This window comes from Eublepharis macularius, chromosome 3, assembly GCF_028583425.1.
Source record: "Eublepharis macularius isolate TG4126 chromosome 3, MPM_Emac_v1.0, whole genome shotgun sequence".
Classification (NCBI taxonomy): domain Eukaryota; kingdom Metazoa; phylum Chordata; class Lepidosauria; order Squamata; family Eublepharidae; genus Eublepharis; species Eublepharis macularius.
In genome coordinates, this window is record NC_072792.1 from 162,974,800 (window position 1) to 163,000,444 (window position 25,645).

Here is a 25,645-nt window from a genome sequence, read left to right on the forward strand (position 1 = left end):
ATTTTGTAACACTTCCAAAGGAGACTTTTCTTAAAAGCCCCCTTGCAGAACTTTTAAAGTGTAAAACCTGTACTTTTTATTTGTCCATATAAAACTACACAATAATCCCCCTTTTACCTACACATCATTAAAAACAACACAAGTACTCTACTGCCATCTACCAGAATTAGTTACTGTATTTTTACACATGCACACAGATTCGCATACACACACACACACACACGCTTCTTTAGTTTCTATCAACTGTGTTTGAAATTATCTCTCTTCTCATTCAAATTTCAAAAGGCATCTTGAAGAATACCTATTAGTTCCACATTTATAATTATGTTATTTACCGTGAATTAATATCAAGTAAATAACTCTGGACATCATACCCACAATGTAAATTATGTATTGGAAAGCATGGCTGCCCATGGAAGCTCAGGTGAGGGGGATAAAATTTCTGGGCAAGTGTGAGTGCCTGCTGCTGAAAGCTGACTGGGTGGTCTGGTTCAGGGATTGGATTGCTAGTTATTTTTTCCCTGCCTTTTCCAAAATATTTTCCCTTAATAATGGCTTTCGTTTTAGTCTTCCTAAAACCACCATCTTTAAAAAAAAACCTTGAAATCATCATCTATAAAACAGTGAATGCACTAAAAGCTTTTAAAAACTGCTTTGAGTCTGAGGATGGGATAGAAATGTTTAAATAAATCAACCAGCACTCAATTAACCAGACAGCTTGGTTAACTGGCATGGCCAGGATCTGCAATCTACTACTCCATCATGTGCTTGGCACTGCTGCTACTGGCCAGTAGAACCAGCCTGGTAAGAAGACAGAAATGATGAACAAGACGTGTTTGAGTGGGCAGCAGGTCCTGGCTAGGTTCTGGGCATGGCCGCTGCCCACCTAATACTATTGCCTTTTTGTCTCTGCCCAGCTGATCTTACTGGCCTTCAGAAGCAGGGCTGAGCTGGTGTGGGTCTTAGGCTACGGCTGCTGCTGCCCCCTTGAATCTGCTGCCTGCTTGCTGTCATGTAAAAGCTTTGCAAAGTGATATTTTAGTAAACTGGCAACCCCCATATTCCATGGATACTTTTTAGCAAGGCTTTTATTGTAGTTTGATACCTGAGCAATATTGGACAGTACAGTGCATTATTTCTTTACTGCATTCATTTCTCATACTGACCCTCCCTGGGAGCTCATATTAAGGCAATTATCCTTAGAGTAAGGAAGAGTAAGATTTAATAGTTCAAGGTAAATTACAGATAATTTATTGCTAAATGGGGATCTGAACCCAAGATCTCAACTCCAACACTCTAACCACCTGGTAACAGTGCAGATGTTTTTTCTGCAGAAACAAGGCTGTGTGTTACTTGTTACCTCCCCTGCCTCCCCAATTTTAGATGTACGAGCTTCCTTGCAATATCATCAGTGAGGGACACACCTACAAAAATGGATAATATTTTTTAAAATGATGGCTTTGAAGGCAACAAACACAAAAAGACGGATCCCAATTTAAAAAAGCTTAAAATCCAAAATCTGAAAGTGGTAGTAATGGTGGTGAGTAGGGGTGTGCAATTCAGGTCTGGTATTACCAAACTTAAATATGTATTCCTGAATAAATTAGTTAATACAAAATTTAAGTTTACTGAATTTATTTGGTAAAATTTGGGAAGCACAGTAGTGCTGTTCTTTTGCTAAGGAACAGCAAAGAAACACTGCTTCCCACCTTTTAAAACCAGGGTTGTTTGGGGGGGGGGAGTGGCCAATCCTTCGGCAGCTCTCCTTCTCTGGCCAATGGGATTCTCAAGAAGGAGAGTGCCTTTTTAAAACTGCTGCAAGGAGTTAAATTAGGGAGCTTGCCTCAGTTAGCCTCCATTTTGCTCTGGCCCGAAGAATGAGAGGCATTACCTGGCTTGCTGCATGCTGGCTGCCTCTCTCTCTCTCTCTCTCTCTCTGTGGTCTGGGCTGGGACTCTGGCTGGCCTGCTTTGCCACTGCTTGGATCCTGCACCTGAAGCTAGCTCTGCACCTAGGAGACTGGTGTGAGAGTCATTAGACTCACTGGGGTTTTTCTCTCTTTGGAGGAAGGGGTTTGGCCTGGTAGGTGGAGGGGAGAGGGAAAAGGGTTTTTTAGTTTGCATTTTAAAACCTGCACTTTTAGAGAGTGGCTGTAGCACAGTGGTTAAGTGGTTTGGCTGCGAATCAGTACTTGACTGTTTAAATCCCACTACTACCATGAGCTCAGTAGGTGGCCTCGGGTCAGCCACTCCTCTCAGCTCCAGCTCCCCAGCTGTATCGTGGGGATAAGAATAACACTAACTTGTTCACTACTCTGGGTGGGACACTAATCTGTCTACAAGAGTGGTATATAAGCATAGTTGTTGTTGTTATTTGCTGTCTGTGTGATGTGCTTTGGTTGGGCTTTTGTTTAGAGGGAGGCTTTGATTTCTGGCTTTATATTTGCTACTTATTATTCTGTGGAAGGGGTTGTTTTATCGTGTTGTGGGTAATTTGTATACACATATAAATACATGTTAAGACTTGGGTGTATAAAGTCACATCTGCAGTGTCACAAATTCAACATCAGAGCTGTATTGGGGATCTATACTTACAGAGGAGAATGGAAATACAACAAGCAATATTAACCCTCCTTCAGGACCTATGTCAGGAAAGGCAATATGAAAATATAGTCAAGGGAAAATCTAGAAAGCAGTCAGTATTTTGTAGCAGGATTGCAAACCCATATGACGAGGCAAAGCAGCAAATATCAAATAGGCAAATATGCCGGCAAAGACCATAGACAGGTAATATCTCAATCTTTTATGTGGAGGTGAAGTGCTTAGCATAAAGCACCATACAGACTGTGGGAACTTGAAGAGCAGGGTGAAAACGTATCAGCCTGTTGTGTTACCTGACAAATGGCTGAATCAACTCAACTTCAGACTCTAGTGCCTCCTTCTGGACAGTTATACTAGCAGCAAGTAACAGACTTAAAGCATCCTTCTGGCAAACTGGTATGAGAAGTCTGATTCTTTCTCTCAGAATCAAGCCATTCAAGGCCCCTAGTACCTAACAATTATTTGCAGAGTTTTATGTATCTCTTATAAACATGGACTAGGAAGACAATGATGCTGCAATTATTATTAAGCTAGGGAAGCAACATATGCTACTGAAAAATGCAGAACAAGACACAGTTCTCCTCTGTATCCTCCTCACTTAAGAATGAGAGAACTTCCTTCCTGCTGACCCTCTCTCCTTCACTGCAGCCCCGTTATGCATGGAGAGCCACAGGGTGGGCACTGCTGCTGCCTAAACAGAAGAGATGGTGTGGATCAGGCCACATAACGGTGTGGATCAGGCCCATAATCTGCAGCATGTTTACTTGGAAGTAAACTACTTTCTGTGGACGTTCATGGAAAGTATGCTTAGTTCAACCTTAACACTGGTCTTTTCTGTGACTTGTAATTTGACATGTGAGAGGAGGAACAGTCGATGTATAAATTTAATGTGTGTATATAGCTAAGTATTTAAGTATGCTATATTTGTTTTTGAAATCCAACTTTCACAATCTTTTAAAAAATCAAGATAAAGTTATTTCGATATAACTGCAAAGAAATAAGTATTGTGGATTCCAGTACAGAGAATTAAGTGGCATAGCATTTATCACTGCTTTAACCAAATCTTTTTTGGCATTTTAAATCACTTATTTACTTGGCCAAACAGTACACAACCAGACCAAAGGTCTGTTAGTGTGATGTAGTAATAAAGATTCCCATCTATAATACCATCATGTACTTTATGAAGGCACTGAACATTATAAGGATATAGATTATTTTGGGGTGCTTCTAAACTATGAATTCTAGTCTTGTTCATGTCCAAATTATAATTTATGGTGGTGATTTGCAAGATGAGGTTTTTACTAAGTATCAGAAGTAAAATGTGAAGGCTTTATACTATGTCAAGGAACTGCATCAGCATATTTTTCCAAGGGAATTAGGTCTTAAAAGCTTGAATACAAATCACAGCAGACATGCTAGCTTATGCAATTTTAACTTAAGCAAACTGAGAGTGAACCTCTATGTCCTGGGGAAATCTGTTCATTCGCCAGCTATGAATATGAATATAATCAAATTTCAAAACTATGTGCCATTTGTTCCTTTGAAAAGGGCATATACTACATTTTATTAGTAATACAGTCAGTTAGTCAATCTTTGTTTGCAGATAACCATAGGTTGCTATAAACAAGCAAAAGCAAAAGAGCTTTAAAAACTAAAAAGAGGGTCATGTGGATGAACCAGCTCAGCACATCCATTTGTCTTGCTGTAGTTATAAAAAGCTCAGAGCCGTAGGCTTGGTTTGGATGATGCCCTCTCAATGCATGATGAGGAAACAAAATCATGCCCTTCCCTCCCTACTCACTCAGCATAGCTATCAAGCCTCAAAAGTGACTGGAAATTGAGTGTAACATTTGAACAAGCACATATGCAAAAAATCCAGCATGTGTAGATCTGAATAGCATAATCAGTATCACAGATAAAATGATGCATCTGGGCTCATATGCACTGGGTTACCTATGCACACACTAATGTGGCCTCTGACACAGAAAAAGAATGCAGGAAGGAACACCACACCATTTCACAGTGCCTACATGCTTAGAAAGATGAACATGAGAATATCATCCAAACTGTAGCCAGGAAATCCAAAAGTACATCAAAAGGGGGCAGTGACCTTATTGATTTTTTAAAAGGATCTCCATAACGTGGTACAGAAATTCCATCTTTTTTCAAGAGCTATTGCAAACAATACCAAATGAATGTACATATTTTTGACATACAGTCTGTTAAGCAGGTATAAAACTCTCAGATGAGTTATTCTCCAGTGTTCACACATAGTTGACAGGAAATGACATAATGAACATCATCTATTGACGTGTTGACTACCCTTGAAATATGATGGTTTTTAATGGTCAGACCCGCCCCCATAATATTAGAAGGCTTACGATTATGGCTATGTGATAAGTCCTTTCTCTGAATGTGCTTCAAGCACTAAAACTATGCTGGGCTACCCCTGGGCCTGATCCGGAAACTACAGCTGGTCCAGAATGCGGTGGCACGGGTCCTGACTGGTATACCTTACCAGTCACACATCACACCTGTCCTGCGCCAGCTGCACTGGCTTCCGGTTGAATTCCGAATCAGGTTCAAAGTGTTGGTTCTTACCTTTAAAGCCCTGAGTGGGTTGGGACCAGCATATCTTCGGGACCTGTACGTTCCCCGGAGATCGCTTCGATCAGCAAATGAATATTTACTTGTGGTCCCCGGCCCTAAGGAAGCCCGCCTCGCTTCAACCAGGGTCAGGGCCTTTTCAGTCCTGGCCCCAGCCTGGTGGAACGCTCTGTCAATGGAAACCCGGGCCCAGCGGGACATATTATCATTCTGCCGGGCCTGTAAGACAGAGCTGTTCCGCCAGGCATTCGGTGATTGAAGGGGGTGGTGCCATGTCGGCCTCCCACCTTTGGGGTGGGGGAGGGTTCTCCCCACCACTGCACTTTGTTAATTTGTTTTATTATTTGTATATTGATTTTAGTTCTTGTTTTTATCGATTTTAACTGTTCACCGCCCAGAGCCCCTGGGGATGGGCGGTATATAAATTGAATAAATAAATAAATAAAAACTACTGCCCAAGCAGGCAGAAAACATGGAAGCTGCTGCCCAAGCAGGCAGACACTTGGAAGCCAGATCCTGGCTGGGAGATGGAATGTGCAAACATCGGGATGACAGGCGAGGCCAGCTCACCCCCTCCCATGCCCTGGAGATGCACTAAGGAGTTCTTGAATTAATCAATGCAACACACCCTATTGATCACACCTTAACCACTTTATTCTTAAGCGATTCCGAGAACTGATAGCCTCTCCCATTCACTTTGCAGATCATCAGTCATAATTGATAACTTTAGTTCCTCCCGGGAAGACATAATCAAACCTTCCTAGTTCATTGTTACACCCTGAAGATGGTTTACTGGCTTACTGTCCCACTTTGGAGACAGTTCACCAGCTTTTTGTCTCGCTCTGGAGACAACTTCTCAATCCTTTGTCCCATCTGGGAACAACCACTGAAGCCTTTGTTTTTGGGGCAGAAGATACAATCTTGACCCTGGGTAGGATCCATGGTAGAAAATAGACTGCCCCTCTTCCCTGAACTGTGTGCATGCTTTGGATCCAGCATCCACCCTTGAACCTCTGTTCAAGCCCTTCCGCCTTGAAGCACAGGCCACTCATCGCTCCTTCTCTCTTCTGGACATCTGGATGGTAAGTATCAACCAACTTTTACTCTCCTTCCTTGTTAGCCCTGAACACATGTTGTGTGTGTGTGTTGTGTGCTGTTGATCCTAGAAACTCTTAATAAAACTCCCTTTTGTTGAAATATCTGTCTGGTTATTGAAAGAAGTTCTCTAGCTGGGACAATCCTTGTATATATTGGTAGAGATCCCTGTTACCGTCTCCTTGCTGCTAATTCCCCACAACTCACAAGGAGACCTTCCCTTTGGGTAACAGAGGAATTGCTTGAAATAGCAATCTTGTGACAGCTTTCATCAATAAAAGGGAACTGCATATGATTCAATTTAAACAGATGATTTCATTAGAGAAACAAGGAACCTGAATGGTTCTCCAATATAAACAAGAGAACATACCACAGCTTCTATCTTTACATACTTCTGTAGAGCTTTCATACTCAACAGATGCTAACATCTCATTAGACAGATAGTACTCAAGCATTAGTGCAAAATATTGTTTACACTATCTACTAGCAAATGATTTTTTGGATATGATTTTCCCCCGTTCATTTCTGTAGTCTCAAGCAAGGGAGAAAAAATGCTCTATGTGGTCAGATCTTTACACGCACACCTCTGTTCAGCATAGCACCAGAGTGTCTGGGTGGTACCTCTAAGGAATTCATTTCTAAATTTTAAAGAATTTACACACTGTTTGGAACCATAAACAGTCTGGATTGTGCTCTTGCTGTCAAAATCTATCAAATATTAAAGACACAGATTTGAAGAATGCCACTAATATTGCTTAGGCAGGATACTCTGATAAACATTTGTTCTGAAGCTTGCTTTCCTCTCGAGTGACTACAGCTTTCAGCTCATAAAAGCACTCATGATGCAGTAAAGTTTCAGAAGGGATCCCTTGACTCTGCAGTATGCTGCACTGTGCTGCAGCACATCTTTGTCTTTTGCATCAAAGGAGACTGGTGCTGCTCCAGCACTGATTTCCACTAGGGAAACAAACGTACACAAATTCTATGCAAACAGCTAGAAAGACAATTAAGTGAAAACCACAAAAGATGAGAAAGTCAGTACAGAGCAACAACATCACGGAAAGGTCCATTCCCGTCATGTCTTTATTTTGAATGAAATGTTTAGAAATCAGCAAACATATATCAATAGCAAGCAACCACTTAAATCTATCAACATCTGATTTGCCTACACTCCGTAAGTACATAATCACAGTCTGAAATAAAGTCAAGGACAGGACTGGATCTCCTGATAAAGGAAGGGCTTTTTAAATAGTTTCTGATGCATCTTAGAAAGGTGACTGTGTTTTACATCAGGAAAGCAGCAGAGAGTAGGACTCATCATAATTATTCAGAGAGAGAAACTGCAACCTGTTAAATGGGTTGATAGAGCGAATAAAAGGGTACCATTGTAGCTCTCTATATGCCATATTTATGTTTATAAAATGTGTCATTTTTATTATACCTACCATTTGCCAAACTCCCTTAATCCAGCTATGGTTCATTACTATGGGATTTATAAGAAATTTTAATCCTAGAGCTAATGAAATTCACAGTTAATTAGTTCCCTGTTGTCTCCTATTACTAGTTTAAAATATCCAAGTAATCATTTGCCTAGATTAAGTAATAGTGTGTAATCCAGAATTTCTCTAATGATTTTAACTATGCTTTGAAAAATATTTGAACTGTTTGGGAATATTGTTGATGTATATGCTGCCTTTCTGGACCTAATGCCTCCTCAAAGCACCTCATAAATAAAAACAACATAATACACAAGAAACTCTAACAATTAAGACCAGTAAAACAGATACGTTCAGAACAGGCAAATCATAAAACCAATACAGCTAAAACCCAGGGAGAAGACTCTCTATCATTCTCTCTTTTTTTAATAGATATTTTTATTGTTTTTCACAGATACGTAAGGAAACATGAGACAGTTATCATTATGCTTGCCTAGATCCATTATCTAGTTCTTCACCTATATTTCATCCTACTACATCTTTAAGTGTGAGTTTCATTATATCATGTATTAGTACCCTTAATATTACATTACATTTAGTCATTGTATTGGTTTATCATCCATTTGTAAAAGGGCTCCCATGGTGCGGAAAAGTCTTCTTCCATTTGCCCTTTCATTAATGAAGTTAATTTGTCTATTTCTGCGGTTTCCATTATTTTCTCTATTAGCTCTTCTTGCTGTGGAATTCTTTGTTGTTTCCAGTAAGACGCTAGTAAAATTCTAGCTGCCGTTACCACATGAATTATCAAATGTTTTTTCTCCTTGCTCATGTCCAGCATACAGTTTAATAAAAAAAGTTTCTCGTTTGAGCGGAATTGATATCTGCAGAATAGTTTGTATTAGTTTTTGTACCATTATCCACTATCTATGCACCTCTTTACAGGACCACCACATACGAAAGTTACACTTCCAGCACCTATTTGGCATATGATGGAGAGTCAAATAGGTGACTCTCCATCATTCTCAAAGGCCTTCTCTAATAAATATATTTTCAGCTTTCTCCAGGAAGTCTTCAATTAGAGCAACACGTCAAGGAGAGAGTCCCAAAGTTTGGGGCTGCAGTTGTGAAGGCACTTGCACAGATTCCCACCAGATGCATCTGTGACGATGCAGTTTCCCATCGAAGAGCCCCCTCATCTGATGTCAGGGCACAAGCAGGAAAATAAGAGTGGATACAGCTAGTAGTGTACTCTGTTTCTCTCTTTTGGAATTGGATATCGGGAATACTATATATTCAGTACTCCCAATATCCGGGTCCAAAAACACCAGTAGAGTATTCACATTCGGGTTTTGTTCAGCATTCCAAATATATTCAGCTCCATTATTTCCTATGGGAGGATCTTTCGGGGGGGGGGGTGTTAGAGGAGCTATTTTTCAAGAACACTACACCAAAATTGCAGGAATCCTAGTCCTGCCTATCTACTAAAGACCCTCCAAGTTTTCAGCAAATTGAACCACAGGGACCAATTCTAAGGAACAGCAAAGAAACACTGCTTCCTGCCATTTCTTACCAGATGGGAGGGGGGAGAAGGGAGGGGGAGGGAGTCAAAGGCAGAAGGGGCAGGAGAAAAAGGAAGGGGGGAGGAGTGTAACTGGCCAGTCCTTGCAGCAGCTCTTGTTCTCTGGACAATGGGATTCTCAAGAAGGAGAGTAACTTTTTAAAACTGTTGCAAGGAGTTAAATAAGGAGGCTTGCCTCAGCCAGCCTCCATTTTGCTCTGGCCTGGAGATTGAGAGAGACTGGCTGATTCTGCACATGTTGGATAATGCACTTCCAATCCTCTTTAGAGATCATTTGGAACTGAATTTTTTGTGTGTGAAACAAAAAATCCACTTCCAAACGATTGCTAAAGTGCATTGAAAGTGCATTATCCAACGTGTGTGGAATCAGCCACTGCTTGCTTGCTGCTGGCTTCCTCTCTTGGCCTGCTTTGGACTGCGACTGGATCCTGCTGCTCAGTGAGTAAAGAGGATTCCTGGTTGCTGCCTGGTTTGAGAGTTGTAGATTCACTGGGTTTTTTTCGCTATTTGCGGGGAGGAGGTTGGCCTGGTGTCTGGGGAGGAATAAAGGTAGAGGGGAAGGGAAAGGGTTTTTTATTAGTTTGCATTTTAAAAATTACTTTGTTTGCTATGTATGTGGCTTTGGTTTGGCGTTTGTGTAGGGGGGGCTTTGATTTCTGGCTTTTAGTTGGTTATATTTACTGTTCATTTTGCTGCTTGTTCTTCTGGGGAGCTGTTTTCCCCAGTTGTTGGGCTTTCTTTACAAAAGTTTGGTTGGTGTTTTTTGCTGGGTTCTGTTTTCTATTGGCATAGAAGTTTGGTTTGGTTAGGTGTTCAATTGTTGTTGGTTGTTCTACTTCTGGGGGGGGCGGTGTTTGTTGAGGTACTTGGTTCAGTTTGTTAACTTAACCTAGTGGTGTTTGGGTGTACTGTTTGAGTATTCTGAGAGAGTTGTGAAGTGTAAATTTTTAAAAAGTGTTTTTAAGATAGGCAAGTTGTAGGTTTTCCTCATGAGGAATAATGGAGTTTGGAGGTTGCTGGGGATACTTTCAGGGGGGTATAAAATGGCCCCCCAGTGCCCAATCTTCACAAAACCTGAGGGTTCGTTAGAGGATAGTTAGGAGTAGGTCCGCGGCTAATTCAGTGGATTTTGCTTTCAAAATTCCACCTAAACCTCCTGGATAGGCTGTATAGTTTTAACCAAAGAGAATAATGGAGATTAGAGTTGGCTGGGGGCACCTTCTTTGGAGACCATAAAATGCCCCCCCCCCCAAGTTCCATCTTCATGAAACTTGGGGGATAGTTAGAGGACAGTTATGAGTAGGCCCCCTGCAAAACTGGTGAAATTTAGTCCAAAATTCTCACCACCACCCCCGGTTACCAGAAATTTCCAAATTGAGTTTCCCATAGGAAACAATGGCTGAATTTTACCTAATTTGATCTGCATTACTAAATCGAAATGGAGAATAAATTCCGTATTTGGGGAATACCCATTTTCTTTCCCAGTTCAGTATTACCAAATTAACTGAATTTTTTCTAGTGCACATTCCCATTCACAAACAAAAGCATACAGCTATTCCATGCAAGGTAAATTAATTAAAATTAGGGGTGTGCGCTTCAGGTTTCTGATTTGGAAAAAATGCCTGAATAGGACCCTATCTGTAAAGATTCAGTTTTTCTGAATCTGGCCCTGATTCAGAACAGCTGAATCAAAGCTTCCTGAAGCAATTCAGGTTGCTTGGGGAAGCTTCGGGGCCCTTTAAACTTCAGCTGGCCCGCCTTCTGGGCATGCTGGAGGGGGGGAGTCTGAAGGGAAAAACACTCCCCGCGCCATTTGCAAACGGCACAGGGAGCCTTCTACCCTTTAAGCTCTCCCTCCCTCCTTCCAGCCGGCTTGAAAGGGGGAGAGTTTAAAGGGCAGAAGGCTCCCGCATCGTTTGCAACTAGCCAGGAGCCTTCTATCCTTTAAGCTCTTCCCCTGTACCTCCATCCAGCTGGAAAGGGGGAGAACTTAAAGGGTAAAAGGCTCTCCGTGCCGTCCACAAATGGCGTGCAGCGCCTTCTACCCTTTAAGCTCTTCCCTCGACCCTCCAGCCAGCTGGAAAGGGGGAGAGCTTAAAGAGTAGAAAGCTCTCTGCGCTGTTCGCGAACACTGCACGGAGCCTTCTACCCTTTAAGCTCTTCCCTCGACCCTCCAGCCAGCTGGAAAGGGGGAGAGCTTAAAGAATAGAAAGCTCTCTGCGCTGTTCGCGAACAGTGCACGGAGCCTTCTACCCTTTAAGCTCTTCCCTCGACCCTCCAGCCAGCTGGAAAGGGGGAGAGCTTAAAGAATAGAAAGCTCTCTGCGCTGTTCGCGAACAGTGCACGGAGCCTTCTACCCTTTAAGCTCTCCTCCCATCCCTCCAGCCAGCTGGAAAGGGGGAGAACGTAAAGGGTAAAAGGCTCTCTGTGCCGTCCACAAATGTCGTGCAGTGCCTTCTACCCTTTAAGCTCTTCCCTCGACCCTCCAGCCAGCTGGAAAGGGGGAGAGCTTAAAGAGTAGAAAGCTCTCTGCGCTGTTCGCGAACAGTGCACGGAGCCTTCTACCCTTTAAGCTCTTCCCTCGACCCTCCAGCCAGCTGGAAAGGGGGAGAGCTTAAAGAATAGAAAGCTCTCTGCGCTGTTCGCGAACAGTGCACGGAGCCTTCTACCCTTTAAGCTCTCCCCCCATCCCTCCAGCCAGCTGGAAAGGGGGAGAACGTAAAGGGTAAAAGGCTCTCTGTGCCGTCCACAAATGGCATGCAGTGCCTTCTACCCTTTAAGCTCTTCCCTCGACCCTCCAGCCAGCTGGAAAGGAGGAGAGCTTAAAGGGTAGAAAGCTCTCCGCACCGTTCGAGAACAGTGCACAGAGCCTTCTATCCTTTAAGCTCTCCCCCCTCCCTCCAGCCATCAGTGAACGAGGTGGAGGAGGCCCTTCCTGACCCTCAAATGGTCACTGTGGTCCCTGTGGCGGCCATTTGAGGGGCAGAAAGGGCCTTTTTGGCCTCCACCACCACCGCACAGGCCCACAGGGAGGTGGAGAAGGCCAGAGCAGCAGAGCCAAGGTAAGTGGGGGTTGGGGGTTCGGGCTGGGGCTGGGGGTTGTGGGGTGTTTAAAGGGCACTGCTACTTGCAAGCGGCAGGAAAGGTCCCTTTAAACTATCAGCTGGGAGGTGGCAGGCATTGCTGGATCCTGCTATGTGTATAACCTGAATTGTTACACCGTTCAGAATCGCCCCTTGCCAGACGAGCATGGCTTCCTTGCAGGGTCAGTGATGCAGTACCACCTTGTTGGTTTATGTAATACATTTGGAGGGCACCTTCCAAACCTTTTCCACTATCTCCTCCAGGCCTTCTAACATTGGAAAACCCACTGTTGCTGGAGAATTACCATAAATATGGCAAAGCAACTTGTCCTTAATCTTAGGGACGACAGATGACATGTCGATATCCAGTGCCTTCGCCATACGGGTCATCTGTTCTGAGTATATATGTAGACCTTCAAAAGGAGAACTCGAACTAGGTCCCATGTTCTCATCTGGTGAAGGATTTGATGGTGACTTGGACCCCAATTCAGAGTACTCTGCATCAATCTCCTCAACCTCAGAAGCAGGAGTTAATAGCACCTCTTCTGGAAAAGGTGGAGGCAACCACCCATGCTCCCTCGATGCTGAGGGCCTCGGATCCAATGGCTCATAACCCGAGGGCGCTCCCTTCCACTGGCAATGATACGGAGCTGTAATGCAGCAGGCATGATGGTGCTGTACGGAAAGTGAATGCCTCAAACCTGAGCCCTCCTTATCCAACGAATGATGTCGACTTCGAAGGGAAGACGCGGGTGATGGCTGCCTCGAGAGTGTTCTCGGATCCGATGATGCTCAGTCGAACCCAGTTCCGGAACCGGAGAATGCCCTCCTCCAGTGACGATGGCACTTGTTTTAGCTGGATGGTCAATAACCAGATCCGGCACTTCACCTTCAGAAACTGAACAATCCGGGGAACCCAAATGGGGTGATGGCATACGTGGTGAAACCAACACCACCTCATCATTAGACTCAGGCTGCGGAGACCGAGAATGACGCTTAGAGCATGAAGCCGACCGATGTTTCGACTTCTTTGGCTTCTTCGGAGGCGGTTCCGAACTGGCTCTCGGATCCAAATACCTCTGAGCTCGACTTCTTCCCTGTCATATCTGACCTTGGAGTCATCTTCCCCTTTGGATCTGACTTAGGAGTTGACTTTCCTGTCGGATTGGATCTCGGGATCGATCTCAATGACATCACGGAACCTGCTCTAGAGCGTCGGTCAACCAAACCAGAACCGTGTCCCACCTTTGGGGCTGACAATGGCGTCTTTCCTGTCACAGAAGGGGGCTTAGGCACTTCATCTCAATCGAGCACCTTTTGCCATTACGATGCCCTCAATCATTGAGCCTTCTAGTGCCTCGTCTTCAGAGTGAAGTTCTGGCAAATCTTACACACAGGCACATTATGGCCCTCCCCGAGGCAGATCAAACAGAGATCATGACCATCAACATGGGTCATCTTTGTCTGGCACTGAGTACAATGCTTAAAGAGGGCCTTAGAAGCCATCATTGAGGGATATGAGGATACGCGTCGTCAAACAAACCAGATCAATACACACCAAGTCCAAAACAAAGTCCGAATCAGCAAGAAGTGTTAGTCCAGTAAACAGTCCAAGTCACAACCAAAATCAAGTCAGACAGGATTCAAACACGGAGCTATGAAGCAGACGTCCTTCTCCTAGTGGCGGCAAGAAGAGAACTGAGGGAAGGGGCTGTTGCTCGCCGTTGGTGTATGTGACCATTTGGGCAGGAAATGGTTGGTATAGGCCCGTGAGCAATGGCCCCTTTGGAACTCAAGAAAGCAGTGAAGAATGTTCCGGTGGCTGGCCTGCGCCTGCACAGTCCCATGTGTGGAGGCACAGAAGAACGACGATGAACTCAGGTTCTGTCAACAGGAACCTCTTTGTCACACTGGAAAATCCAAACATTCCCAAGTCTACAGCAGAGTGAATTTCCACAACCACACGTCAGAGATGTATTTCTCTTCCTGCAGGTGGTGGAAACATCTCTTTTGATGTCTGCAGAAACAACCTAACCCTTCTTCACAGCGCTAGTGCCAGCATGGTCTAGACAATAGAGGCTGAAGAGAATCTTTCCACATCTATCACCACCTCATCTGAGCTTCGCCACCTTCCAACTGTTTTTCTCAGTGCAGTTCTAAGGAGAGTTACTCCCGTCTCAGCTCACTGAAATCAATGGGCTTAGACTGGAGTAACTCTTCTTAGGATTGCACTGTCTGTCCTAACAAATTCTTTTCTCTGTCTCTGTCCAAAAGAAAACGAACAACAACTGCTCACAATGACAGATCAAACCTGTACAATCACATTTGGAAGACTGCTTTTTAAAAATATAAAGTAAAATAAATAATAAATAGATGTAGTCTCTTCAGCAAGTGACCACTCACATTTTAATAATAATCAGCAAAAAGAAAAAAAAATCAAAGCTTACTAGGGAACTAATCATTCGTTGAGATGAGCGTGCAATGTTGGCAGGCAGGCCGAAGAAATCAGGTTTATCATCTTCTGGAAGGCTTTCAATAACTTGACGGTAATCCTATGCAGAAAGGAAGATTAATAAGAAATATATTTCAAAAATCCCTGAGCAACAGCAGTTCAGTGAAAGAAGGGTAAAAACACAGAACTTTCAAAACAGATTTCAGATCTAGATCAAAATCTTTTAATTAACACAGTCTTAGCAAACTGAATTCTAAATATACCAATAAAGAAATAATTTTAAATATGCTTCTAGAAATGGCGACTTTTAATAAATCTCAAGTGACCTTGAACCAAAAGAACCTTTTATCTTTAAAGTGGAAAATAAATTGAAACTAGGAAAATAATTAGAAGCCTTAATAATAAGATATCTAATAATAACATAGCTAGGGCTGCAATTCTATGTACACTTATATAGGAGGAAGCCTTGCTGAATTCAGCGCTTACACTTTAGTATACATGCCAAGAGTTACATTGCATAGTATGTTAATACTAAAAATAGTAGGAATAGGGAGCTGTTTGTGGAGCAAAATAAAATAGCATTTCTAAGGGGGGAAAATTGGAGATATTACTTCAATGAGATATGGCAGATCCTGGATTCTAGTACTGATCCAAAGAACCACGAGTCCAACAGAAGACTGCAACTCCACTATTGTGCTTGACGGTTTGGTGGACTTATTCATATCGTTTTGAGAAGACTGGCCTCTGAGCTCCTCTCAGCACTGACTGAGAAAGGAGCTTTGAAGAAGACAGCAGACAAAACAAAGCCTCACTTCAGCAGCACCAAAGGTGGCTTTCAATGAGGCAACAAGAAGCATGATCATCTACCAATTTAATAAAGCAAAAGAAAATTAATTTTGGTTTGAATGCCTGATAAGAAGGGAAACTCACTCACCAATATATTGCAGGAGTTAGGGAGAGAGATGGAATAAGGAAATCTGCTCATCTTCTTGGTCCGGAAATTTGAGTCAGCAATGACTCTGGAATTAAAAAACTGTTCCAGGTAGGATCGAAGGACTCGCATATCGAAGTAATTATCTATACGACCTCCATATATAGCATTTTCCAATAAACCATGCACGAATTCCCACTGAAAATCTTTTGGGCCTGAAAATTATTAAATATGAAGCTAGTAAAGTATGTCATGATGGCTAGGTTGTAGATTATTACATTTCATCATTAAAACGACCTTAAATGCAGTGAAAAAACTGCATGTTTTGTAGTAGAAGGATCCAATGCTCTGATTTAACTGTGACATTGCCTCCATTAGAGCTCCTTGTGGAGGCTTAAATACTTTGGCTTGAGGTACCTCAGATACCATGTCCTTCTTTATGTTCAAACTACTACGGATACATAGCTCTATGTGTTAAATAACACCGGCAAGAGAATGCTAAGAGGAATTCTTCAGCCGTGGAATTTCCTCCCTCTAGAGTTATTTCAGATGCACTTCAGAGCCATCAAAATAAAGATGAGTTAAACTATATCTATTAAGGTAAAGCCATCAAACCTGCTACACTGAAACTAAGCTATAAATTGTGAACTGTTAAACACGAACAGAAGCATATTTTAAATAATTAATTCCTATTCTTCTGCACATCTTTCTGGATAAGGGTCCTTTATGAATCTATAATCAGTTTTTATACCTGGAGTTTGTGAAATGATTTTATTAGCACAGATACAGATTTTAATAATCAACAGTAATGTTTTTATAAAGATCTTGTATATAGGGTTTCACTCATTTCTAACTGCATGTGTATTTATAGACTTTTTAAAAAAATGATCTTAAATATCATCTGAGGAAGCCTTTTTGAATGTGTATAACATATGATTTCATGGATAGACGGTGGTTGTACTTCATTACAATGTTTTGATGTAACACTTCACTCCCTATTCCTTGCTGAGTGCAAGTATGCAAGGTGAAATGATTTTCAGAAAAGCAAAGTCAGACTATGAAATCAAGTTTCCTTGAGGACATGATGACTCACCATCAAAGAGTCTGTCAATAATATCATACCCTGCACGGAGATCAGATAAAGAAAATTCATAAAATTTGGTCCAGCCCTATAGAAGAAAACACAGCTGATAAGGCCTAAGTCTAAATCAAACACTTGCCTGCATTGTCTGAAGTCAGTTCCTTACAAACCAACCTCCTCCCCAGCCCAAAGTAGCATCAATTATTACAACACATTCTTTTTAATACAAGATATTCCACACTTACCCAAGCTACTATGGTGAGTGCCTGGGCCATGGGCACATGGTATATCATTAACAGAACAACTCAGAACACCCTTCTAACCACCCCATTGACTTCAGTGGGTTTAGAAGGACGCAACTCTGCTTAGAAGCGCACTGTACGCTCTAAAAAAAACCCCCTGCTTCTTTATACAGTTTGACCTACACAGCAGAAATAATGCCTGGTATAATCAGAAGTAAATTTGACTCGGTTACTTTGGGCTTATCCCAACATAATTCTGCACAGGTCTGAAGTCTTAGTATAATTTATACAATTAATTTAATCAACGCATATAGGGGAATAAATATGAAATGAAGGATAACAGTATATGAAAAGCAAGAGTAAAAATGCTGGCAAGGAATATTCATCCTTACCTGAGGGATATAATTCCTTCTTTCTTGACATGCAGCATGAAACCAAGCCAGGCTAAAGAGAGCATGAGCTCGAGATACATTGTCCTTTTTGCTCATTTGCTCTGGAGTCCAAGATTCATATGTTCGCATTAAGTTCTTTTTAAGGCCTGGAGGTGCCTATGGGAGAAGATACAGCCTTGTTGTAAGAATACTATGTATTGTTTTAAACAACATTTTATTTTGTAAGGACACCACTTCATTATATGTTAGTGATCTTACCTCATATGTTATCTTCAGACTTGACTGCAGCAAAATGGGAGAAAAACTGGGATGGACTTCAGCAGTCAGCCAAAGCCGAAAACCAGGTTGGGGCTGAAGATTGTTCAATTCCTGTTGTTTAAAAAAATGTATTTATGTTGTGTTCCATATATGCTATCATAGAAAGATAAAAGCATAAAGCAACAGTCGTTTTGATGCCGTTCTCCTCCTACCTGAAAACCCTGGGCAACAATGAATATTTTAATGCATTGAAAGAGACTTGTGGAAATACTAGCTCTGCTCCTCCATAATCATTTGCACTTGCTGCTATGTCAACAGGCTATTTAAAAGATGAAAATATCACTGCAAAACACTCTCAAAATTATATAAGAGTGGCATGCAGTTCATACCCCAAACTGAAAACATAGTATACTACAAACAACATTTTCTTCAGCTGGATTTCTGTCAACACAGCTGTGTGAGGAGTGGGATGTTAATTCAGAAGTGTGTGTACATCGAGCACAAATCAGAGCCCCTCAAATACAGGAATGTTTCCATTATTTTCTATGGGAGTGAAAACTTTAGCACAATCCAAGGCAAATACCAGTTTAGATTGTAGCTACTGGATGTGCACTGAAACAAGTAGATACTCCTAAACATTAGGGAAATTGGGTTAACAATGGCAAGAAGTCCAGCTCACAACCTTAATTTAAGTTGGAGCAATAATTGGATTCCCCTGCATGATCCTAAAAGTGTGTGTGTGGGGGGGAATCCCTTTAATAGGCCCTGGGATGAGGGGCATGACAGCCAAGCTCGGGACTGGTATGTTGGCCAAGAGGCTGGTAGTAGGCAGGAAAAAAAGAGTTGTAGATACCTGTAACTATTGTTCATCGAGTTCTTCTGTGCAGGCACACATGGGACTGTGCATGCGCAGGCCTACTGACAGAGAATTTTTTAATGCTTCTTTAGAGCCCCGCTAGGGGCCATTGCTCTCGGGCCACATAGCAACTGTTTCCCGCTCAAAAGGGTTAATGGAGAGCAACGGCCCCTTCCCTCGGTTCTCCTAAACTGCCATGACTCACCATTGGACTTAACCAGAGAGTTCACAGCAGGGTAGGAGGGAGGGTATGTGTGCCTGCACAGAAGAACTCGATGAATAATTATTACAGGTATGTACAACCCTGTTTTCATCGTTGTTCTTCTGGGCAGTCCCACATGGGACGGTACCAAGCTACACACAATGAGGCGGGGTGAATTTCCAACTCAATTTTAATAAAGTTGTCCGGGGTCTGAGCCCCAGCCCCCAGACTTGACAAGAGGGAACAGCAGGTCAACCGGGCTGACGGGCAAACAGAGGGGGCAGCCAGCAGCCAGCAGGTCAACCGGTCAGCCAGCAGGCAGTAGGTCAACCGGTCTGACTGGCAAGCAGAGGGGGCAGCCTGGGGACAGCAGGTCATCCCCTCCCACGGGCAAATGGAGCCAGAACCTGCCGGCGCCAGGGGCAAGAGGCAAAGGCCCAGGGCCTCAGGAGTCAGGGGGAGACAGAGAGAAGCCAGCGAGTCCCACTCCCCTGGGGAAGGAAAGGGGACTAAGCAAGGCAGAAGGGGGCAAGGGCAGAGGGATTGGGGGCCCAGCAGTCACCCACCCAAAGACCTTACCTAAGGAGGAGAAGCAGCAGCAGCCCCAACAGCCCAAAGCCACGCCCCAGCTAGAAAATAGTAGCCTGGCCCAGGAGTTGCCAGAAGCCAAGCCACTCCAGGTGGGGCTATTGGAGGCACTCTGCAGGAAGCCCTGGGCAACCAGCCAAGGAGCCGCAGCTGGACCCACCTTCAGCCATCAGCTCAGCCAGGGAGGCCGAGCTGCTAGCCAGGGGACTGCAGCTGGACAGGCCTTCAGCAATCAGCCAAGGCAGGGAGGCTGGGCAGCCAGGGAACAAGGCACAGCTGGTGCTGGTCAGTGGGGCCAGATCAGCTACCCCAGCTGCAACTGCTTGGTGCAGCCCAAGACTGGGCTGGAAGAGGGGTGGGGCAGTAGAAGGAAGCCCTATAAAAGCTGGCTGGGAAGAGCCCTGTGGTGGTGGATGTGAGTAAGGAGTGATAATGTGGAGTGAGAGCGGTGCAATGCAAGAGTGGAGGTTTGGAGGAGAGTTCTGGAAGGAGGGGATGAAGAAGGACACAGGGGGCAAGCAGGCCAGGTTGAGCAGGCCAGCGAGTGGACTGAGAGGGAGTCTGGGTGAGGTATACCGCCCCTCCTTTCACAGAGCAGGGTCCTGCAGCATCCCTGGCCCCCCTATGACGTCAGGAGCAGACCGCCCAATGCCACGCCCAGCGGCAGCGGCGGCAAGCCCTGACAAGTTGGTGGCCCGTACGGGGAAAGCCGTTCCGACGCAGGCGCCAGTCGAAGGGATGCATCCCAATGCCGTAGCCCCAGCAGACCTCAGACTGTGGCTGGAGGAATGCTTGGACAGGATGTGGAGGAAGTTGGAGGCGGCCTTCCAAACAGCTCAGGCAGAGCTAATGCAGGCCGTGGAGCAGCGGATGCAAGCCTGCACACCCACAGCCTCCTCGCCAGTGGTATGTGCGTTGGCTTGGGAAAGTAACCCACCACCTGGCAAGCAGGTGCTGAGTCTATGCGCCACCGTGAGGATAGGCCAGCTGATCCTACAAGCCCTGTTGGACTCCGGGAGTGCAGTCTCAGCAATTCGGCCCCAACTCCTCCCAGCTGCCACCCCAGTGCACCGCTGGATCCCGGTGACAGATGTGATGGGCCGCACCCAGCCGTACCCTACGGCCCTAATCACGGTAGAGTACCTAGGGGTCTGCCACCAAATGGAAGTTGCCCAGGTAGCTCACCTACCCGTGCCAATGCTGCTGGGAAGAGATGCCCCGGGGTTCTTCAGGCTCCTCCAGCAGGCAGCGAAGAAATCGGGAAGAGACGCCCCAGGGATCGCCAGGCCTCGGCGGGAGGCGGCACGGGAATTGACAGACCCACAAGTTGCCACCACTCTGCAAGTGGAGGAGGCCGACGACCCGGGAGAGGGTCCCTCCACCAGACCAGGGGCAGAACCACAGACTGAAGACCCAGCTGGACCCCCAGCAGATCGCCCATTCTGTGATGCCCAAGGGGCAGATGAGTCCTTGCAGCGCTTGCGAGAGACAGCCGCTCGTGAGGAGGAGCAGGTGCGGGATGAACGGAGGTCCCAACGGCTCCCTCGCATTGAGAAGCAAGGAGGGGTTTGGGTTCGCATAGCTCGTGCCCCGAATGGCCAGGGAGAGGTCCGCCAACTACTTGTGCCAGCAGGCTATCGGCCGGAGGTCCTCCGCACCGCCCATGAGCACGCTTGGGCCGGGCACCTGGGGCACCACAAGACCCTGAGGAAGATCCTCGAGCGTTTCTTCTGGCCCTCGGTGAATGCGGACGTGAAGGCATACTGCCGCTCATGCCCCACCTGCCAGAGGGTGGCAGCGAGACGCCCGCCAAAGGCCCCTCTTTCCCCGCTGCCAGTGATGGGGGTGCCCTTCCAGCGGATAGCGATGGACTTTATCGGCCCACTGCCACGCACACCCCGGGGCTACCGTTTTGCCCTGGTGATCGTGGACTACGCCACACGTTTCCCGGAGGTCATTCCTTTGAAAACTATGCAGACCCCGGGGGTGGTCCGGGCGTTGTCCAAGCTGTTCGCAATGGTGGGGCTGCCCAGCGAAATCTTGACAGACCGGGGAGGGCCCTTCCGAGCAAAGGCCATGCGTCAGCTCTGTCAGAACTTGGGGATCCGGCAGGTGTTCACCTCTGCCTACCACCCCCAAACAGATGGATTGGCAGAGCGCCTGAATCAGACTGTTAAGGAGGCCCTGAAAAAGATGACGCATGACAAACCTCACCAGTGGGACCTGTATATCGACCCCCTGATGTTTGCCCTCCGAGAGACCCCCCAGGCCTCCACTGGCTTTAGCCCATTTGAACTGCTGTATGGGCGAAAGCCACGAGGAATGCTCTCCTGCCTGGTGGAGCAATGGGGCCCCCAAGCCAGCCCCCCAGCCCCCCCAGTCCAGGAGTACGTGAGCCAACTCCGCGAGCAGGTGCAGCAGTTCCAAGCAGAAGCAGGCCGACGGCTGGCCCACGCCCAGACACACCAGAAGGCCGCGTACGACCGGGGTACGCGACAGAGAACCTTCCAGCTGGGGGAGAAGGTCCTCGTCCACCGCACAGTTTTTCCCAGGGAGGAGGGGGACCCCTGGCGAGGCCCCTATGTGGTGACAAAGGTACTAGGACCTACCACCTATGAGGTCCAGTGTGGGCCTCGTCGACGCCAGAGGAAGACGCTCCACATGAACCTGCTGAAGAGGTGGTACGAGCGGGACAGCGAGGAGTGCCAGCTGGCGGAGGACCCCCTGGAACTCCCGTCCAGTGAGCTGCCGTGGACCACAGAAGGCCCAGAATTCGAGGAGCCCAAGGTGGACCCCCAGCTCGACCCAACTCAGCGGGCCCAGCTACAGGCTCTATGGGCCCGGGTACCAGGCGTCTTCTCCCGCAGACCAGGTAGCACCAGCCTGATACAGCATGCCATCCCAACCGAGCCAGGGCAGGCGGCTCGGGCTACGTGGCGACCCATCCCTAGAAAGCGGTGGGAGGCGGTGGAAAAGGAGACGGACGAGATGCTCCAGCTGGGGGTGATTGAGCCCTCACAGAGTGCCTGGAGGAGTCCAATAGTCTTGGTGCCCAAGCCGGACGGGACCACCCGCTTCTGCGTCGATTACCGAGAGCTGAATAAGGTGGCCAAGTTCGACGCCTATCCCATGCCCCGAGCAGATGTGCTGGTGGATCACCTGGGGTCCGCTCGCTACCTGTCAGCTCTCGATTTAACCAAGGGGTACTGGCAGGTGCCCGTGCGACCTGAAGATCGGGAGAAAACAGCCTTCGCCACTCCCCAAGGTCTTTTTCAATTTAAGAAAATGCCTTTCGGGCTCCATGGTGCAGCAGCCACGTTCCAGCGACTAGTGGACCAGGTGCTGGGCAAGTGCCGGGCATACGCTATGGCCTACATTGATGACATCATTGTCTTTAGCCCGGACTGGCCCACCCATCTCCAGCACCTGGAGTCAGTCTTGAGAGCCCTTCAACAGGCCGGACTGCGGGCCAACCCAAAGAAAAGCCACCTGGGGTTCCGGGAACTCCAATACCTGGGCTTTGTGGTCGGGGGAGGACGAGTCAGGCCACCACCGGACAAGGTGGTCTCAATAGCCGACGCCCCACAGCCCAAGACCAAGAAGCAGGTTCGGCGATTCCTAGGACTGCTGGGGTATTACGGGCGGTTCATCCCCCACTTTGCCTCCCGAGCGGCGCCCCTGACAGACAGCTTGAGGAAGGGGCTGCCCAACCAAGTCCGGTGGACCCCAGAACTAGAGGCAGCTTTTAAGGACCTGCGGTCAGCCCTCTCCAATGCCACTGCCCTATGGAACCCAGACTTTGACCGGCCCTTCACACTGGCCACGGACGCCTCGGACACCGGCCTCGGGGCCGTGCTGACCCAGGAGCGGGATGGCGTGGATGTCCCAATTCTATTCCTAAGCCGGAAGCTCCAGCCCGCCGAGAAGCGCTACGCCACGGTAGAGCGGGAGGCCCTAGCGGTCAAGTGGGCGGTTGGGGCCCTGCAGTACTACCTGGCCAACAACCCCTTTGTACTGCTGACAGACCATGCACCCCTGCAGTGGCTCCATCGCATGAAGGCGCACAACCCCAGGGTGCTGCGGTGGTACCTCTCCCTCCTACCCTTCCAATTCACCGTCAAATACCGCCAGGGGGCGCGGCATGTGGACGCGGACTTCATGTCCCGCATGTTCAAGGCTGAACCGGACCCCCACAACTCAAAGCCAAGCGGGGAGGTGTGTCCGGGGTCTGAGCCCCAGCCCCCAGACTTGACAAGAGGGAACAGCAGGTCAACCGGGCTGACGGGCAAACAGAGGGGGCAGCCAGCAGCCAGCAGGTCAACCGGTCAGCCAGCAGGCAGTAGGTCAACCGGTCTGACTGGCAAGCAGAGGGGGCAGCCTGGGGACAGCAGGTCATCCCCTCCCACGGGCAAATGGAGCCAGAACCTGCCGGCGCCAGGGGCAAGAGGCAAAGGCCCAGGGCCTCAGGAGTCAGGGGGAGACAGAGAGAAGCCAGCGAGTCCCACTCCCCTGGGGAAGGAAAGGGGACTAAGCAAGGCAGAAGGGGGCAAGGGCAGAGGGATTGGGGGCCCAGCAGTCACCCACCCAAAGACCTTACCTAAGGAGGAGAAGCAGCAGCAGCCCCAACAGCCCAAAGCCACGCCCCAGCTAGAAAATAGTAGCCTGGCCCAGGAGTTGCCAGAAGCCAAGCCACTCCAGGTGGGGCTATTGGAGGCACTCTGCAGGAAGCCCTGGGCAACCAGCCAAGGAGCCGCAGCTGGACCCACCTTCAGCCATCAGCTCAGCCAGGGAGGCCGAGCTGCTAGCCAGGGGACTGCAGCTGGACAGGCCTTCAGCAATCAGCCAAGGCAGGGAGGCTGGGCAGCCAGGGAACAAGGCACAGCTGGTGCTGGTCAGTGGGGCCAGATCAGCTACCCCAGCTGCAACTGCTTGGTGCAGCCCAAGACTGGGCTGGAAGAGGGGTGGGGCAGTAGAAGGAAGCCCTATAAAAGCTGGCTGGGAAGAGCCCTGTGGTGGTGGATGTGAGTAAGGAGTGATAATGTGGAGTGAGAGCGGTGCAATGCAAGAGTGGAGGTTTGGAGGAGAGTTCTGGAAGGAGGGGATGAAGAAGGACACAGGGGGCAAGCAGGCCAGGTTGAGCAGGCCAGCGAGTGGACTGAGAGGGAGTCTGGGTGAGGTATACTGCCCCTCCTTTCACAGAGCAGGGTCCTGCAGCATCCCTGGCCCCCCTATGACGTCAGGAGCAGACCGCCCAATGCCACGCCCAGCGGCAGCGGCGGCAAGCCCTGACAAAAGTAACAATAACCAACACTGCAACCAGCAAGTATAATGTAACAAATTTAAAATTTGTAAACCACAACACTAATAGTAAGTTCAAAAGTTGGTAACTGAAAGAGTCAAGATGCAGCAATCAGTAATAATATAATGTAACATTAAAGAACAACACGCTCAACAACTATCACTCTAATACAGATTATTATAAATACCATTAACAAACGTTACACAGTTCTCAGTATGTTCACATCATACTCTCTGATTCCCTTTTAGGAAAACAAAGATTGTACAATGGCCCTTGCAACTGCTACACCCTGAGTTGCACTGACATTAATAGCATAATGCTTCACAAATGTATCAGCATAAGACCATGTTGCTACCTTACAAATATGTGCGACAAGGACAGCCCTGAGGAAAGCAGAGGATGCTGCTTACAACTAGACATGGCATGAATCGAAATACAACTCAAATTTCGTGACAAATTGGGCTGTTTTGTGCTTCGCGAAAACATGATTCGTGGGGCTGTGTTTTTCACGAAATCCATGACTTTTGTGGCCGATTCGTAAGCTCCGTGGTTGATTTGTAACGCCAGACAGGCTGGCGCCAATGTATTGATTCCCTAGGCAGCAGAGGCCAGGAAAGTCTGCAGACCTTTTGTTGTCCGGGAAACCCCAATCTTAGCCCTCAAAACCCTGACAGGCAGCTCTCCCTGCCAACTGGAGATCTCTCAATTTGCCCTATACAGCAAGAGGCAGGGGATTAGGCAACTGAGGAGATGGGCCTTCTGTAGCCATGGGAACACCAATCTCTTCCTTCCAATCCCTGATGGCCAGGTCTGTCTGCCAACCACCAGAGAGCTCCTGTTCTGCTCTATGTGAACATTTCTTATTTAAGGCACAGCTCTCTCTGCCTCGTGGTTCAGTTCCAGCAGACAGAGGGAGAGGGAGAAATTGTTGCTGGAATTGAAAG

General features: G+C 46.9%; 1 protein-coding gene across 1 annotated transcript in view; it reads right to left on the bottom strand.

Moving 5' to 3' along the window:
- Positions 1 to 25,645, bottom strand: part of DYNC2H1 (dynein cytoplasmic 2 heavy chain 1) — a 217,617-nt gene that overhangs the window by 65,756 nt on the left and 126,216 nt on the right. Inside the window, exons 78-82 of the mRNA XM_054973537.1 lie at positions 17,757 to 17,867; positions 17,499 to 17,654; positions 16,877 to 16,952; positions 15,787 to 15,998; positions 14,848 to 14,952 (exon numbers count right to left, since the gene is read on the bottom strand). Of these exons, the coding sequence (XP_054829512.1) occupies positions 14,848 to 14,952; positions 15,787 to 15,998; positions 16,877 to 16,952; positions 17,499 to 17,654; positions 17,757 to 17,867 (660 nt within the window). The remainder of the gene's footprint in view (positions 1 to 14,847; positions 14,953 to 15,786; positions 15,999 to 16,876; positions 16,953 to 17,498; positions 17,655 to 17,756; positions 17,868 to 25,645) is intronic.